This window comes from Salvia miltiorrhiza, chromosome 6 (assembly GCF_028751815.1).
Source record: "Salvia miltiorrhiza cultivar Shanhuang (shh) chromosome 6, IMPLAD_Smil_shh, whole genome shotgun sequence".
Classification (NCBI taxonomy): domain Eukaryota; kingdom Viridiplantae; phylum Streptophyta; class Magnoliopsida; order Lamiales; family Lamiaceae; genus Salvia; species Salvia miltiorrhiza.
The window spans coordinates 6,327,540-6,345,714 of record NC_080392.1 but is presented as its reverse complement, the minus strand read 5'-3'; the positions used below and the strand labels follow the sequence as shown (position 1 = coordinate 6,345,714).

Genomic DNA, 18,175 nt, shown 5'->3' with positions numbered 1-18,175 from the left:
TTCCACTCAGATTTAGTATTATTATTATTATTATTATTATGCTCATGCTACCTGCAAATCTATGTTGTACTCTACTTACCTTTTGTGTGTTGGCACAATTAAGATTTCGGGTCGGAATTATGGCCAGTTTTTGTGTTGATTTATTATGCGATATACTATATTGCTTCGTAATTTTCCAATTAAATGTACATTTGACAATTCATACTTCAAGGTTGGGATTGAGATCTAGTCAGTATACCACACTTGATAGCCATTTTATATATTTATAACATTTATACACACACACACACACACATATATATATATATATATAATTTTTATTTTTGTATGCTTTAATTTATATCAGGAATTAACAATCAAGTATAATTCATAATATTATATAAATTTTATTTTTATAAAACATATTATTAAAATAATAAATATAATAACGGGACGTAGTGACACACATAAAATTGTGAGACATTGAATCTCGTCTCGGGCGATTGTTAGGTTTTCTTTTAAGTTATTCAATATCTAGTTAATTAATAGAATACAAATTACAATCTATGATGCACGGATTCTTCAAAAATTAGCATGTACGGCGAATCGGATTCTTTTAGGGTGCGATTCTCTCGGATTTTCGTCGGATTCACACCCGATTCGCCACGTGGCGTATCTTTTAAAACAATTTATAAAAGTAAACCGGATTCGTAAATTTCATAGACGAAATTCACGTATCTCGTGCACGAAAGGCTACACAAGGTTATTTTGATAATTTTATTTTCAGTTGTGACTTATATATTGGACTAATAATATTTGAATCGTTATATTGTTGCTCAATTAACTTATATAATTGAAAATGCTTAACTTTTGGGTAAAATAAAATGTAAATTACATATAATTAATTTAAGAAAATTTAAATTGTATATATTTTATAAGCATTATATATCATAAAATTTTAATAATTAGATGTATTCTTGCCGAATCGCACCCTATAATTTTTAAAAACTCGTATCCCCGTACTCGATCGTATCATATCGCCCCCGCATCCGCACCTCCGTACCTATGCAACATAGATTACAATCTACCATGAATTATGTCTTCGTTATAATGTTTATTGACTTCAGCCTATAGAGTAGAATAAGCTAACTTAATTTTAGGGTTAATGGTAGTTTTTACCCTATTTGAAAGACAAAAATAAAAATATACCCACTATAAAAGAAATTTATAAAATGTACCCATTTTAGGGTTGAAAGGACTAAGATACCCTTAAGACAAAAAGAAAATACCAAACAAATCTCCTTGCTCGCCTTGCTCGACGCTCGACGCTCAACGCTCGACGCCTTCGCCTCGCTCGACAGTTCTCAGTTGCTCGACACTCGATGTTCAATTCGAGGTGTCGAGCAATAGTTCAATTTGAACTATTTCTCGTCTTGCTCGACAGTTCAATGCTCGACGCTCGACGTCTCCGCCTCGCTCGACAGTTCTCAGTTGCTCGACACCTCGATGCTCAACACTTGAGTGCTCGACGCTTCAGTGTCGAGCAATGCGCGAATTACACATAAAGGTAAATATGTCCTAAGTGGGTAGATTTTATTATTTTTAAAAAATGGACATATTTTATGTTTCATCTTTCAAAATGGGTATATCCCATTTTGCCTCTAGTTTTTATCTTTGAAAACTTTATTGGGCTTCCATATATATGGACAATAAATCTAGTCATTTCTTTTATTTTCTTGAAGCATATCTTTTTATTAAATAAAATAGTATTGGGCTTCCTGATTTTTTTTATAGCATAAAAGTATGAAAGCCCAATTGTATCTCTGACTCAATTTAGTGATATACTCCTATATAGTTAGCCCAAAGAAAAAGAGCAAGCTTTCTTAAGACTGGATATTTTATTATAGGGAAAGATCAAATAAACAAATTACTCTCCCTAGAAATTAAGAATCCATATTTATGAGTATTTTAAATGAATAATATATAAAATGCATTATCATATAAAAGTGTTATTATAATATATGAAATGCATTGTCATGAAAAAGAAGCATTATATACATAAACAATTCGTTTGGTTGGCAAGAATTCTATCAAACAAAAATAATCTTCTTTCAAAATTTTAAGATTCTTTATTTGTTTAAGTTTTAACAATTATCGATTTTTTCCTGAAAGATAATTGTTGACTTTAGCTTAGTATGAATTTCGAAATTCGGCTTATGTGAGAAAAATAAAGTGGTCTACTATATACCTATATTACACTTCGATATATTCAAATGCACGATGCATCTGTCCTAATATATTATACTCCCTCCCTCCCTCCCTCCTTTCCAAAATATAAGATGTTTAAGACGTTTTATTTTGTTTCACAATATAAGATTTTATCTTCATCCAAAGTTAATTACACTCTCTTCCTTCATTAAATTTTTCAGTTTTCAATTCATACATTAAAAATTTAAAATACTCCATAAACGAATTTAATAATCTTCCCTTCCAAAATGGAGTACTCTGTAAATGCAATGTGCATTCTAACCATGAGCATTACACTTCCAAAATTCTACTCTTCAGAAGAAGAAAAAAATCATAACTGAAGTTGATTTACGACATCTTGTACAAGAATTGGATCACAAGTAATTTGCTTAGGAAGACAACCTTCTCTTTCCATCCTTGCTTTATTCACATGTGGAATCTTGTATTTGTTGGATCCTTGAACCTTCATCGTCTCAACCATACGTAATTGGCGAGTTACCCGTACATGATTCACATGAATCGTTGAGTATTCATTGAACGACGTTTCGACGGCTTGAATGAGATCAGCAATGTTATTCATCTTTTTCTTTTCTTGCATTGATTGAATAGCTCTAAAAAAACCAAGATCCAAAATATTGAAATCTGGTGAATACGTTAATCTAATGTCAAACCCGTTTTGTGAAGCGACCGCTTGAAATTCAGCATCATTAGGATGATGAATATGTGTTCTTGCATTATCTAGCTTGTTGTATAAATATGGGACTTGTTGAATCTTTGGAATAACCTTTTCAATAAAAATGCCCTTATGACTTCTCTTGTTACGGATGTAATTGGTTTGATCTCCAATGTCCCAGCTTCTTTTTTTCGACTTATTCTTAAAGCTGGTTGTTGGGTGACTCCCTCAAAAGATTTCATTTCCTTCATCGTTGAATCTTGCCAATGAAGTTTTTGCTTTGACATGAACGCAGAGGATCAGCTTCCATAGGATTCAAATAGAATCTCTGTGTTTTCTTAGTCATGTAGAACCATTTTTCATCGATATGCACAACATTATACATATCGGAAAATCTTGGCTCATGGCATAGCTAAGCAATACTGTAGACGAGCTCTTTTATGTTCTTCCTTCAAGTGTGGCTTTATGGCATTTGAGTGCCATCGAATTTGACCTTCTGTAAAGCGTCTGTGTAGAGTTGTGAGACTAACATTCAAATTCTGAGCAAGTGACCTTAGAGTTGTTCTCTTGTTTAGAGGAATATCAGCAATAAGACTAGGATCGACTTGAACTCTTTTGCGGCCCACCGTTTTTGTTTTCTTGTGACTTGAACTCTTTATAGTGTGAGTGGAGAAAGTGTCTCACATTTTATATTTTTTTTTATGCGTGTTTTTATGGGACGGACCAAAAAAAAATTATGTATATTTTTATGGGACAGAGGTTGGAGGGAGTGTATTAATATAAATTTTTAATTATAAATTAATTTTTAAATCAATTACAAAAGTGATAGTTATGTGATTAGAATAAAATTGAAAGTTTATTTGTATACTATATTTTATCTTTCTCTTTTTGTTTTGTTTTTTTTTTCCTATTTTCTATAATATTGTTATTTTGTCGAGAAAATATATTCAATGTATATCTTAAAGTAAGATTGTGATAAGAGTATTAAACTAATGTATTTTTATGCAAAAAAAGAAGATGTAAAATGGACGAATTTTTAAATAGAAACTTTCATTAAATTTAAATAAGAATATTAGAATAATAAAACATTGGAAGAAGTAGACGTTTTCTTTGGAGCCTTGAGAAAGGGGATGAGATTCAGTGTCCCACAATTTTATGTGTGCCACTGTGTCCCATTTTTATATCTATTATTTTAAAAATATTTTTTATAAAAATAAAATTTATTATGATACTATGAATTATATTTAATTTTTATTTTAAAAAATTAAAATTTTTAAAAAGCATATACCATGACTTTGAATTTATCAACCTATTATTAACTAATAAAAGTGAAATTAAATGATAAAAAATAATTATATACCCTAAATTGATGGAATAAACCCTAGTTAATAATCACAAAATTAAACTAAAGCATATAAAGTTGAAATTGAAGAAAAAATATATAAGAAAATAAATAAAATTAAAAGTGGGACACAAAGTGGGACATAAAGAGTGGTACACTGAATCTCATTCCTGAGAAAGCGGTAAATACCAAATAGGACAATTTTTGGGATCGACGACAAATTTGCTTGGTTGGTAAATCAATTGTTGAAGTCACCATTCATTTTTTTCAAGAGAAAGAACAAGAACAAAAACTTAAATTAGAAGAAGAAGAAGAAGAAGAATATATAGATTGAAACGTGGTGGGGAAGGGGATGTTTGTACATCTCTCGCTTCACGCTCGGTTCGCTTACTCGTGCTCTCGAGTTGGGGGACTTTGACAATGTTGAGGGGCTTGTTGGAGCGCGACTTGAGCCCGCCCAACTCATCCTGGTGAAAATGCTCTTATAGGAATAGATTTAAAAAAAAAATTACTAGCTATACAGAAGAAATATAGTACTCTTTTCGTCTCACAAAAATATGAATATATATGTTATTATTTGGGCTGTCTTATAAAAAGCATAAATATTTTTATTTTTGTATACTACTTTACCATAATTTGTTTATTTTTTATCTATATTTTTCATAAAATGAGATATACTATTTTTTACTCATAATATATTTTTATTTAATATTTTTTAAAATTCATATCATTTATAAATATTTATATTTTTGTGAGACGGGAGAAGTATGTATTTTGGCATGGCAAAGGATTTCAGTGGACTCGGTTAACATATTGCGGCAAAGTGTTGCAGTCCACTTTAACGTGGGACTCTAAAAACTTAGTGGGAACAAATGGTATAACCCCTTTCCAACAAGGCATTAATTGATCAACTTGCAAACAAAAGAATAGGATCTTTCAATCCTTTTATATGCCAAAAACATCTTCGACTAATTAGTCTATACTATAACATATTGCAAAGATTCCTACGAAGATGTCGTATGAGTCCACCTCATAAAATATATAATATTATATCTCGTGTATAGTTATATTATGTTATATTATATGAAGTATTCACGCTTATTTATATGCACGTATGTTAATGTAATAAGATATGAGATAAAATATTGTTTGCTGTTACAAGTATAAGTTGTATGACAATAATCCCTATTTTTACTTGAATGGCCGTATGCACGTAATTAATTTTTCACTTTTGAGTGGGGTGGAGGTCATGTCTACGTATGGATGACTTATTTAATTATATGCTAAATAGATACGTCTTGTTTATTTAAATAAAATAAAATAATAATAATAATAATAATAATAATAATAATAATAATAATAATAATAATAATAATAATAATAATAATAATAATAATAATAGTCCTCATGTTAAATTTTGTTTATAGGTGATTGAAGAAATGACATGTCAACCCCCTACCCCAAAAGAATACTATCTTATTTTGCCATCATATATTCCCTTGACTATCTTTATATGGGTTTTGACCACACAATTATAGGGGCTAGATTTTGTTACCTTATAATATAACATTCAAATATTTAAACTGATAAACTTGTATTGTAAAAAAACACAGATAACAAGTCTTTTTGATAACACCCCCTCGCACGCTCAGCGTGGACTATCCCAAACACCATCTGTTGGCAACGATATTGGGGGGCCATCATTGGATTGGGTTGGCTCTGATACCATGTTAGAAATGGACATTGGGCTCATTCTTCCCTTAAAAGGTCTTATACAGGAGAGGGTTGCTTCAGCGTATAAAGTGGCTCATGCCACCATCTCCAATTCAATGTGGGACACTTCAATATGTTTCCTTATCTTTAACTATTATGACTCTTTAGCTGTTTTTATCCAATATAATTTAATTGGTGAAAATGATAAATATATTTATATTTTGATTTTCAAATTCTTTTACTCCACTATTCATTGGCCAGAAAGTTACTAGCCGACAATTTACTTGGCCGAGGAGAAACAAACAGAAAAAGAAAGCTGGCCGACTATTTACTTGGCCGAGGAGAAACAAACAGAAAAAAGAAAGCGTTAATCACCGCATATTGATACAAACTTTTATCGGAATTTATTATTTTCGAATGAATTTTAAAATATCAATTTCAACTACAATATTTTTTTAGTAGATAAAAAAATATCAAATGAAAAAGTTTAAGTTTCATTTTATGGGAATATTGCGTATTTTGGGTAAATTTTATAATCAGCCTTTAAATCGCCGCTAACAGCGACCACCTATTAAAAAAATGTTCTTCAATTACTTCGATCGATCATAATTTGATTGATTGTTTATATTTAGTTTAGATTTCAGTTTGCGTATTGAGCCTTGGAATAAGGCAAGGATCGTGAATTACTAATGATGTAAAATGAGATGAATTCAAATGAAAGAGGAGGTGATGATTATTATGCTGGTGAGACATAACCAAGCCAATAATATCATTGTGGATCAAGCAAAGTTGCTTTCCCCTTTTTTGTTTTTTCAAACATCAATCAATCAATTGGAGTAGTATATATCAACATACAAAAATGTTCAAATGTGAATTTTTAATTGTCTTGAGAATGAGTAATTATTCTTAATTCTTCGATTACCAAAATTTATAGTAAATTAGTAAATGCATCATTATATTAGATAAATATATCATTTGAGCTCAATTTTTATGAGGGATATTTTTTTAATACACTATTTTTTAAAAAAAATACATTATTCTCGTATTCCTATAAAAAAAATATAATTATCATGATAATCAATCTCTATCAATATTATTATTTAAATTTTTTCCAGTCACAGATTCTAGAAACTTAAAAATATATGCCCAATTATTTATGTTTTAGGCCACTTTTTTTCTCGAGTTTTCCTTTTTGAGTTGTGATGATTTGGGCTGTCAGTTAATGCGAAGCTCTCTTAGTTTAGTTTCTGTTTATGTAGTATGTTTGTTAACTTATACACATATACTATTATAGTGATTAAATGTATCAATTGAATGTTTTGTTACAATATGGTTTAATGAGTCCCATTTGAATTTACATTTAGCTAAGAATATATTTCAAAAATAAATAAATTGCATAAAAATATTGTAAGAGAATCTTGTGCAACATTTTTTGAGATACAAAATACGTATCATATCATATCATGAAATTAAATATATATTACAACAAATTAATTAGGCTACTTAAATCAACAACCAAACAAGTATAAATTAAATCAAACAAATAAAAATAACTTACAGATGTCAGTGAAACTTAAATCAATAACTTTTTACAACAGAGAAATTTTAATACTTCAATTTTATCACTTGAACTAGGTATACTCGATTAATCTTGTGCAGTATTGGGGTAGGTCTTGGTGGGATTTGAATCACAATGTTTGCTCACAAGTGCAATCTTATCATCATTATCTTTTCATTTGCAGTAATTCTTTCATTCTACTAACAACATGAGAAAATGTTTAAATTTCAACTTCAAACGGATGAAAAAAGAAAGAAGAATGAAAGGGATTTACTAGTTAACAAATCGAGAGATTATGACATTATTGAAACAATTTAAAGTTAGATCTAATTTACAAACATACTCATAAATTGCAACTATCTCAATCATGTGAAAATTGCAGTATAAAAAATAGTGTAAAGTTTGAGTATTTTATGATAATTATAACTCATAAATATAATATTTTAAAATAAAACAAAATAATTCGAAGCTATATTAGCATAAAATACAAAATAGTAATCATGTGACCAAATAGTAAAATACAATCAATCTAGTTGTCTGGATGCCTCTTTCCGTAATTCTTCAATCTCCAATAACTGAGAGTGAAAGCCAAGAGAGAGAGAGAGAGAGATTGGCAATTCCCACAAAAAAGGTGGTGGCAAAAAAGTTCTTTTTGTACACAAATGTGATGATGGTGATGATGATGATGATTATGCCTACAATTTTCTACAGGAACAACAATAACAAACAATTCCCTCTCTCTCTCTTAATCTTTTTGCCCTTTTTTCCCTCTCCTCAACACACTTCCTCAAGCATGGTAAATAAGTGATCCCTTGTTCCCATGCGCTCTCTTATAACAAGTGGGAGCCAATGAAATGAACAAAATTTGATCTTTCCTTCTGGGGTTTCGAAAATCATGGACAACAACAACTGTGGGTGTTGGTCTATTCTCAGAAGCAGTGTGAGAGGCTGCAAAACCTCTGATTCAAGAAACTCAACTACCACCATCCCTAGAAGCAGTCTTGTCTATGATGCTGGTATACTCATTTTCATCTTTTTCTTCATCTAATCCACCATTTAATCTTGCTAGATTTCCAATTTCTAGTTCTATTTTCATGTTTGCTGACATATGTATGCAGTGTGTCGATAGATTTATCTAATTAATGTTTCCTTGCATTCTGCCATAGCTCATATGTACTTTTCATGTGAAAAAAGTTAGGCATTACAAGGAGAGGTCTTTTGTTTATTCTGTTTTCATTGATCAAGATAGGTGAAGCTGAAATGTGTTGATTGTCACTTTTTGAGTAATTAATTTTCCATATTTTAGCAATTTGTTCTATGGGAAGTTTCGCATTCTTGATCTGAAAACTATTGCCTAAATGAATGAATCCTGCATTTTTGCTCTGTTAAATGAATGCAGCAACCGAGACTCGCTATTTGAATGCGAGCAACCGGGAAATGTGTGTGCCTGATGAGGCTAGAAACTCAATATCCGAAGATGCAGTTGGTTTAGAAAAGAAACCTCCACACCAACTGCTTCAGTTTAGTTTTCAGGAGCTGAAAGCAGCCACCGGTAATTTTAGGCCTGATAGCATTCTTGGGGAGGGTGGTTTTGGATATGTGTTCAAAGGGTGGATAGAGGAGAATGGGACGGCACCAGCAAAGCCTGGTTCAGGGACCACAGTCGCTGTCAAGAGCTTGAAGCCCGATGGCCTTCAAGGTCATAGAGAATGGGTGGTGAGCTGATTCTTGGCTTGAACTGGAAAATGATGAACATCATGTAATGTAATGTAGCTCATGACTTTTCTCTAGTGCAGGCTGAGGTTGATTTTCTTGGGCAGCTTCATCATTCTAACCTTGTTAAGCTCATTGGATATTGTATTGAAGATGATCAAAGGCTACTTGTCTACGAATTCATGACCCGTGGAAGCCTTGAAAATCATCTTTTTAGGAGTAAGTTGTTTGCATAGATTGTGTATATATGTTGCCCAAGATTTTTTTATCAAAGGATAATGGACTCTCTGGTTTGGTGACTCTAAAAGTCTACATTATATATATACACTGTCAAATTAGCATGGCAAGAATACTATGATGCTTTCTTTATATAAGTTTCAAGAGGTATGCTTGCTAGTTCCATGATTATTTGATGCAATTTGAGCTGCTGCAACATGATATTTACTCTTGGAAATGCTCAAATTATATTGTTGTTTGTTGAGGGGTGTCTCCTACTGATGTTGTGAATACGTATTGAAGGGACCATACCTCTTCCATGGTCCAACAGGATCAAGATTGCACTTGGAGCAGCCAAAGGGTTAGCCTTCCTCCACAATGGCCCGGAACCTGTTATTTACCGCGATTTCAAGACATCAAACATCTTGCTTGACTCGGTATGTGAGTGAAATTGATCACAAGGAATTTGATTTATGGCCTCATCATAGTCCATAAAAGTCTTGATGAAACATTTCCCTTTTTTCCTCAGGAATACAATGCTAAGCTTTCAGATTTTGGCTTGGCAAAAGCCGGTCCTCAGGGAGACAAAACGCACGTTTCTACTAGGGTGGTTGGAACCTATGGCTATGCAGCTCCAGAATATGTAATGACAGGTACATCATTGTCGATGATTTCTGCTTAATTGAGGTAACCATTCATCTGATGTACTAGTCTTTGGTTCATTTTCGGCTTATTGTTTGTTGTGTCAGGACACTTGACCTCAAAGAGCGACGTCTACAGCTTTGGAGTAGTGCTCTTAGAAATCTTGACAGGTCGGAGATCTATGGACAAGAAACGGCCAAGTGGCGAACAGAATCTTGTGACATGGGCACGGCCTTACCTGTCCGAGAAGAGGAAGGTGTATCAAGTAGTGGACCCCCGCCTCGAGCTCAACTACTCCATCAAAGGTGTGCAGAAGGTAGCTCAGTTAGCTCACAACTGCCTAAGCAAGGACACCAAATCTCGGCCTTCAATGGAGGAAGTCGTGAAGGTCCTCACCCCGCTGCAACACCTCAATGATCTCGCCATACTAAACTACCACACACGCTTCTCTCAGACGGGGAGGCGCCGCTTCCCTCCACCAGGGAAGCGCGATAAGAAACCAGACGCCATCCACCAACCCAACCTTAACCAATCAAAGACTACTGTAAGAGATTCCAAACTAACATCTGCTCAGCATTATTGTAAATAAGGATCCTAATTTTTGCTTGTTAAATTTTCATGCGATAACAACCAGTAGTATTTGTGTTTATGATGTAAGTTTTCTGAATATTTGGAGCTTGAGAAGTTTCTGGTAACTCCTTATAGTTTACCTATTGTTTTTTATGAGGTCTCAAATGTTTGTATTAGCATAGAAAAATTGATTCTTGATTTAATATTTTATGAGGTTTCTAGCTCGTCGTGTAGTGCGTTTGCAGATGATATATGCTACATCTGATGAAATATACGTAAACGGAACAGCTCCGTTTTGAAGAAATTATCACAATGGTGACAAAATAAAATAGGGCATCTTGTGCAGAAACACATAGCCTTTTTGACCATATGCCCAATTGAGAGCAACATTGTGCTTCCATTTTTATGCTTCACAGCTTGAATTTTAAGTGGAAACATAAATGGTATTGAATTAAGATATATTCCTTGTGCTAAAGATTCTTATCAGTGTCAAATTCAAGCTGGAATCTGGAGTGGCCTCAAAATATTCTGTAAATTATTTTGAAAAAGAAAAAAAGTTAAAAACTTTAGTAGTGATATATCCACAGCAGACAACATCTGTGATCAAAAGTGAGGGAATCGGTATGATTTTTATCCCACTAATAAGTGAATATATATGTAATAGAAGCTGCATGATTTAGTCCCCACTTTTGCAAAGTTTGGTTTCACATTTATGTGGGCCGGGTAATAGTTGGTGTTGCATCATGCAATTGCAATATTAATAAACCACATCATTAGTATAAACTAAGTTATACTAGCTCATGATATTTTATTTATACAGCATTAGTATAAACTAAAGTATATTAGCTCATGATATTTTATTTATACGCTTGAATCTGCCCCAGTAGTTATAAAGCAACTCTCTTATGCCCATTTGAATGATACTTACTCTCTTCCTCGCATTCTAAATTCTAAACGCGAAAAATTATTTTTTTAAAAACTGTTGTTGCATCGTTTGCCAAGTAGTAATGCTTCGTGTGGATAAAGTGGTCTTTAAAAAAAATTATTTAAAGACCACTCTGATGTACTCCGCTTTGGCTTTGACTGTCCCGCACACCATCTCAAAGTCCTGTAAATATCTTTGTTGGATCCAATCTGAGCATCTCGCTGAATTTTGCTAGGATCCATTTAAATGGGTGCCTTAACTCCCTGACCTCGTGCTCATGTTGTTGGGACGATTTGAACAAATGTCCTAACGACTCCTCTGCCTCGACCTCTCCTAACTTCTGCTCTCATTCACCTTGTGTTCGCTTCAATCTCAGGATCAAACCACAAATCTCCATTTTCTCCTGTAAGATTAGGTACAAACATATAAACCCGAGGTCAAAATTAAATGAAAATGATAATCAAAATACTGGAATGCCGACTTCCCAACGACGCCAATTCGCCAAAGCCCATCGTTAAGACTTCTAGCAAATGAATTTGTATTTATCTTACACCCACTATTACATTTATCTAATGGTAAGTATATGATCGATCCTATAGAGATTCAATGCATCTTGGTTCTTATTGTCACGATTTCAACTATAAAGGGTTTGTAGTTTGGTCTAAGTACAAGGGACTCTACTCTAACTGAAAACGAAGACTTTGACTTAACTAAATAACTGAAAATAAAACACACAAGTAATCAATAATAATGGAAATGTGGTTTGGGCATAATCTCATTAGGTATGGTCATAATCACAGTTCATTGGTGCAAGAGTATTCATTGTGTTTGTGTATCATTGGTTATGGGCCGTTAATCAATGAGATGTGTCTTTATTTGTCACGGTGTAAGGAACACATACTCACTTAGCCCTTATCTACCTACTAATTATTAAGCTAGATCATTCTTTTAAAACTCTCTGGTCTAGTTAGAATCCCCATGCGAAACTTGAGTCTCGTGAATATGCTCAAATATTATGCGATTCTAATACGAAATATGTCGGTGATTAAATCCACCCGACACGGTTTTTACTACAATATTATGCGATTCTAATACGAAATTCATGTGATTCTCACCCAATAAAATATAATTCATATGATTTTTATATCATAAATTAACAATTAAATTAACAAAAGCCCACCACCCCCATCATACGGCTACCTCCTCAATTACATTACAATTCGGTAGCCGTATGATGGGGGTGGTGGGCTATTAAATATTACTCCCTCCGTCCGCCGAGATTATGTAAAATTGTTTGGGCACAAGATTTAATAAAATTGGTGATGATTTTGATGTAGTGGAGAAATAGTCCCACCACTTTATGAGATGTGTGATTGAGATTGAATTTGGGGTGGGTTTTTTGTAAATAAAGAGTGTTAGTAAAGATAAAATATTAAAGAGGATGGTGGGACCATTGCCTTAAAAGGAAAGTGACATAATCTTGGCGGACGCCCGATATAGTAATTTTTACATAATTTTGGCGGACGGATGGAGTAGGTTTTTTGTTAATTGGGTGAGCCCACATATCATTTTATTCAAAATGTAAGAGAATAAAATTGATTTTGTGTTGAGTGCATATTTTGAGGTAGCTTTTAACTACTTTTATGTTTGAATGGAATCTTGTTATGAATTGGGGAGGTAGCCGAGATAATTATTAAAATTTTAAAAAAAATTGAGGTAGGCGAGATATTCAACTTAGAGGTTTTTTTTTAAATTTTTTTTTTTAAGATTTCTCATTTCCCCCCTTGATGATTCAAACTCTGACCTATTGGTTGGAGGGAAGCGTCTTACCAACTAAGTTGCGCTTTGTTATCACACTTTAGAGGTTGTCAACTGGACAAATTCGTCTGGCTACCTCGCTTCAATTACGCTCGACAACTTCATACATTAATTAAAAATAACTGTGTATTGTGTGCACCCAATTATTAAAGCAAAAGGTACAAAAAACACCTTCATTTTTCATGGAATAGCTTGAAAAGGTACAAACAAATGTGTAAGATTAGTACAAAGTAGATATAGACATCAAGGTTAATTTAAGTAATTTGGGCACAGGATCGTGTTTTTTATAAGAGTGAGCATTTCTAATTTCAACTTAACTAATGTGGGAATTTTTAATTTTCTCTAAAAAAAACTTGAATGGATCTAATTTCACGGTAACAAACATTACACACACACACATATATATATATATATATATATATATATATATATATATATTCCAAGTTTATAGATAAATATTTTTTATAAAAGAAAAGAATGTAAATTTATTGATAATATTTTTCCGAATAAGTTCCTTTAAAAAATAATACTCCATCCGTCCCATTTTACTTTACTTAGTTTAGATCTTTTCGAATCGTTTCATCAGATTTGGCATATTTTTTTATTGAAGAGATAATTTTTTATTATAATAAACATGATTTCATATATTTTATATTATAATTTTATTTTTTAAATAATTATATAAAAAATAATTAGATCAAATGAGATGAGATCGAAAGACTATGATAATAATATTGTAATCTTGTGAAAAAGATATAACTCGATCACGAATGTGACATATGCGACAACAACTTTTCAGCCATAATTTGTCTACAAAAATTAGTCAAATGATTACTTGGATCCCATTAATGTCATAAAATCTAGCAGCAAGTACATAAATTCGTCATTACATATTTACAGAATATATATGAAGCTCGTGACTCTCTCACACTCTCACTCTACAAATATATAAAATCACATCGCACGCTGCATTCGTAAATCTTTTACTTGTAAATGGTGACTCATTGAGTGTTGGCGAAACATACACCACAACTTTAAGCTTTGTTCAGACCAACGGGAGCCCTTGGATTTCAAAATAAGTGTTCTGTATATAGAAACAAATTTATAATTAATCTAAATTAAGTATCCATTTCAGAATTAATTAAAATGATATCCAATTTTTTTGTTTTACCTTATCAATAATTTGTTTTTTTTTTTCAATTTTATTTTAATAATTATAGGCATGGAGAGTAAAAATGTATATATTGTTCACTTTTTTCGTGCTTTGATGTATGTGAACACTTTTAAAAAAAAAAATTATTATATAAAAAGAAAGTAAAAACACATTTACACTTTTTTAGGTGCATGACTGTATGTGAACACTTATCCAAAAACAAACGAGTTGGTCTTGGGTGAGGTCAACCTCACCCCATGAGACGGGTCGGGCGCGGGTCGAGTGGGTTTGGGCGCGGGTCTGGCGGGTTAAGGTGTGGGATGGGCGGGTCTGGGGTTGCATATAATATATAAAAACTGTTTCCTTCTTAATTACAAAATTAAATGTAGTGTAGTGGTTGAGGGAAGCTTTGCATTTATTGTCTACCAGAGTTCGACTCTTCACTACAGCATTTGGTAGTGTTTTATTTTTATGCGTTTTCTTTTCTTTCTTTTTTTTTTCATTTTTTCTATTTTCCTTTTTGCATTAGCGTTTTTTTTTTTCCTTTTTTTTCTTTTTTTTTCTGTTATAAATGATTCTTTTTGCATGAGCATTTTTTTTGTTTTTTTTTTCTGTTATTACGTTTATACTATATATATATTTTTTTCATATCAATGATTAAGTTTTTTACAATAATAATTACTTTAGTAAAGTGTTTTATTTATTTTCTTTTGCTTTTTCGTTTAATTTTTTCTTTTTAACATTTTATATATACTTTTTTTTCATTTATTTCATTTTTTTTAAATTACCTTTATTCATATCAATGGTTATTTTTTCTTACAACTGTAATTACTTGACCAAGTCATTAAAATTACAAATTTTCGTAAGTAAAAATAACATTTTTTTGAAAAAGTAATAGTTTTGAAATATTACATTTCTTCATATGAATAATTACTTTTTATTAAGACAATAGTTACTTTTAATAAGTATAAAATATACATTTGTTAGCAGCACAAATATATACTTATGTTAATATAAGTATTTCCTGTCATTCTATATTTTGTAATTACCTAAACACTGAATACTAAACCCTAAATAATGAATACTAATCCCTAAACCTTGAATACTAAACCCTAAATAATGAATACTAAACCCTAATGAAGATATTTACTTTTTGTAGTCTAACATATACATTTCTTTGAACAAATGTATACTTATGTTTCTATAAGTATTTTCTGTCATTCTATATTTTGTAATTACCTGAACACTGAATACTAAACCCTAAACCTTGAATACTAAACCCTAAATAATGAATACTAAACCCTAATCCTTGAATACTAAACCCTAATGGAAATATTTACTTTTATGTAGTCTAACATATACATTTCTTTGTACAAATGTATACTTATGTTTCTATAAGTATTTCCTGTGATTCTATATTTGTAATTACCTGAACACTGAATACTAAACCGTAAATAATGAATACTAAACCCTAACCCTTGAATGCTAAATCCTAACGGAAATATTTACTTTTATTTAGGCTAGTATATACATTTCTTTGTACAAATGTATACTTATGTTTCTATAAGTATTTCCTGTCATTCTATATTTTGTAATTACCTAAACACTGAATACTAAACCCTAAATAGTGAATACTAAACCCTAAACCTTGAATACTAAACCCTAAATAAATACAAAATATACATTTATTGGCACAAATATATACTTATGTTAATATAAATATTTATCTTCGTTTAATATAAAGTATTATATTTTCTAAACCTTAAACCCTGAACACTAAACCATAAACCCTGAACATTAAACCTTGAACACTAAATCCTAAACTCTAATGAGAATATTTACTTTTAATACGCATAAGATATACATTTGTGCTAACAAATGTATACTTATGTTAATATAAATATCTACTTTCATTCAATATAAAGTATTATATTTCCTAAACTCGAAACCCTAAAGACTAAATCATAATATGAATATTTATTTTTAATAACCATAAAATATACATTTGTTCTCACAAATATATACTTATGTTAATATAAGTATTTACCTTTATTCAATTTAAAGTATTATACATATCAATAATTACTTTTTTCTTATGAAAATGCTTAATTACTTGACAAAATAATTAAAAGTACAAGTTCTCGCGAATAAAAATAATATTATTTTTCAAGAAACTAATTATTTCACCAAATAAATAAAATTATTTATTTCTACATTATTTCAAACCAAAGTAAATATTGTTGTGATAAAAAGTAATAATCAACATGAAGAAAAGTATTGTTTTCGAAACATTACCTTTTTTATCTAATAATTTAGAAAATTTACATTTCTTCATATCAATAGTTACTTTTCTTTACGACAATGATTACTTGAATAATTTATTGATTATTTTTTCGCCATTCTATTATTTATTTCTACGTTATTCAAAATAACTATTGTTATTATAATGAAAAAAATATTGACATGAATAAATGTAACATTTTTGAAATGTTATTTTTTTATCATCAATATTTACTTTTTCTTACGATAATAATTACTTGACTGAATATACAAAATTACAAATTATAACGAGTAAAAATAACATTACTTATATATATATATATATATATATTAATAATTGCATTTTCTTACAATAATAATTATTTTATCAAATAACTAAAAGTATAAATTCACAAAAATAAAAGTAACAATAATAGTTAACAAATGTAATAATTTAGAAACATTACATTTCATTGTAATAATAATTATTTTTTATTCCGACAATAATTACTTGACCGAATAGCTAAGTTTAAAAATTCGAGCCAGTGAAAATAAAATTACTTTTCTTCACATCAATAATTTAGAAAAATTCACAATAATTGTTATTGTCACTCACGAGAACTTATACTTTTGGTTATTTGCTCAAGTAATTATTGTCGTCAGAAAAAGTAATTATTGTTATGAAGAAATGTAATATTTTAAAATTATTATATTTTCACAAAAATATATAAAAATGCAAAAGAAAAACAGTAAAATAAAAAAAAATGCAAATGAAAAGCAGTAAAAAGAAATGCTAAAAAGAAAAAAAAACTGAAAAAAAAAAATATATATATATATATATATATATATATAAATACAAAAAAAATAATGAAAATAGGAAGACAAAAAAAAGTAAAAACAAAAAGAAGAAAAAAGGAAACAAAAACCTAAAAAACGTAAAAAAAGAAAGGGAAAAGAAGAAGAAGAGATGGGGGGTAAAGGGGATTCGAACCCTGTACCTTTACGGCATAAGAAAGGTAGGTGACTATTACCACTGCACCAGCTCAAACTTTTATATTCATTTGTTAAAAACTCGATTATGTATATTAAATATCGCGGGTCGGGTCAAATGGGTCAAACCCGTCTCATAGGGTGAGGTTGAACTCACCCAAGTTTTTGCGAAAACAAAAAGAGTATCTCGTTCCGTACAACTTATAAGATGTTAGCTTATAAAATTTAAAGTTTCAAGAGTTTATAAGTTATTAAAGTGTTTGAATAGTTGAGTTTGAGCTCATAACTAAAGAGAGAATTTTGTGCTAGAGAGAAAGAATTTTGTTAGAAAGAAAAAATTGAATAAACATGAACTTGGAAGAATATATAATACAAAT

At 30.7% G+C, this 18,175-nt stretch overlaps 1 protein-coding gene across 1 annotated transcript; it reads left to right on the top strand.

Moving 5' to 3' along the window:
• The first annotated feature begins 8,117 nt into the window (after nt 1-8,117).
• LOC130988255 (serine/threonine-protein kinase PBL35-like) lies at nt 8,118-10,874 on the top strand. The gene is made up of 6 exons (XM_057912057.1): nt 8,118-8,528; nt 8,912-9,228; nt 9,309-9,444; nt 9,745-9,878; nt 9,971-10,094; nt 10,191-10,874. Exons 1-6 carry the CDS (start codon nt 8,408-8,410, stop codon nt 10,670-10,672), a joined length of 1,314 nt encoding a protein of 437 aa, XP_057768040.1. The 5' UTR covers nt 8,118-8,407; the 3' UTR covers nt 10,673-10,874.
• Nucleotides 10,875-18,175: the final 7,301 nt, after the last annotated feature.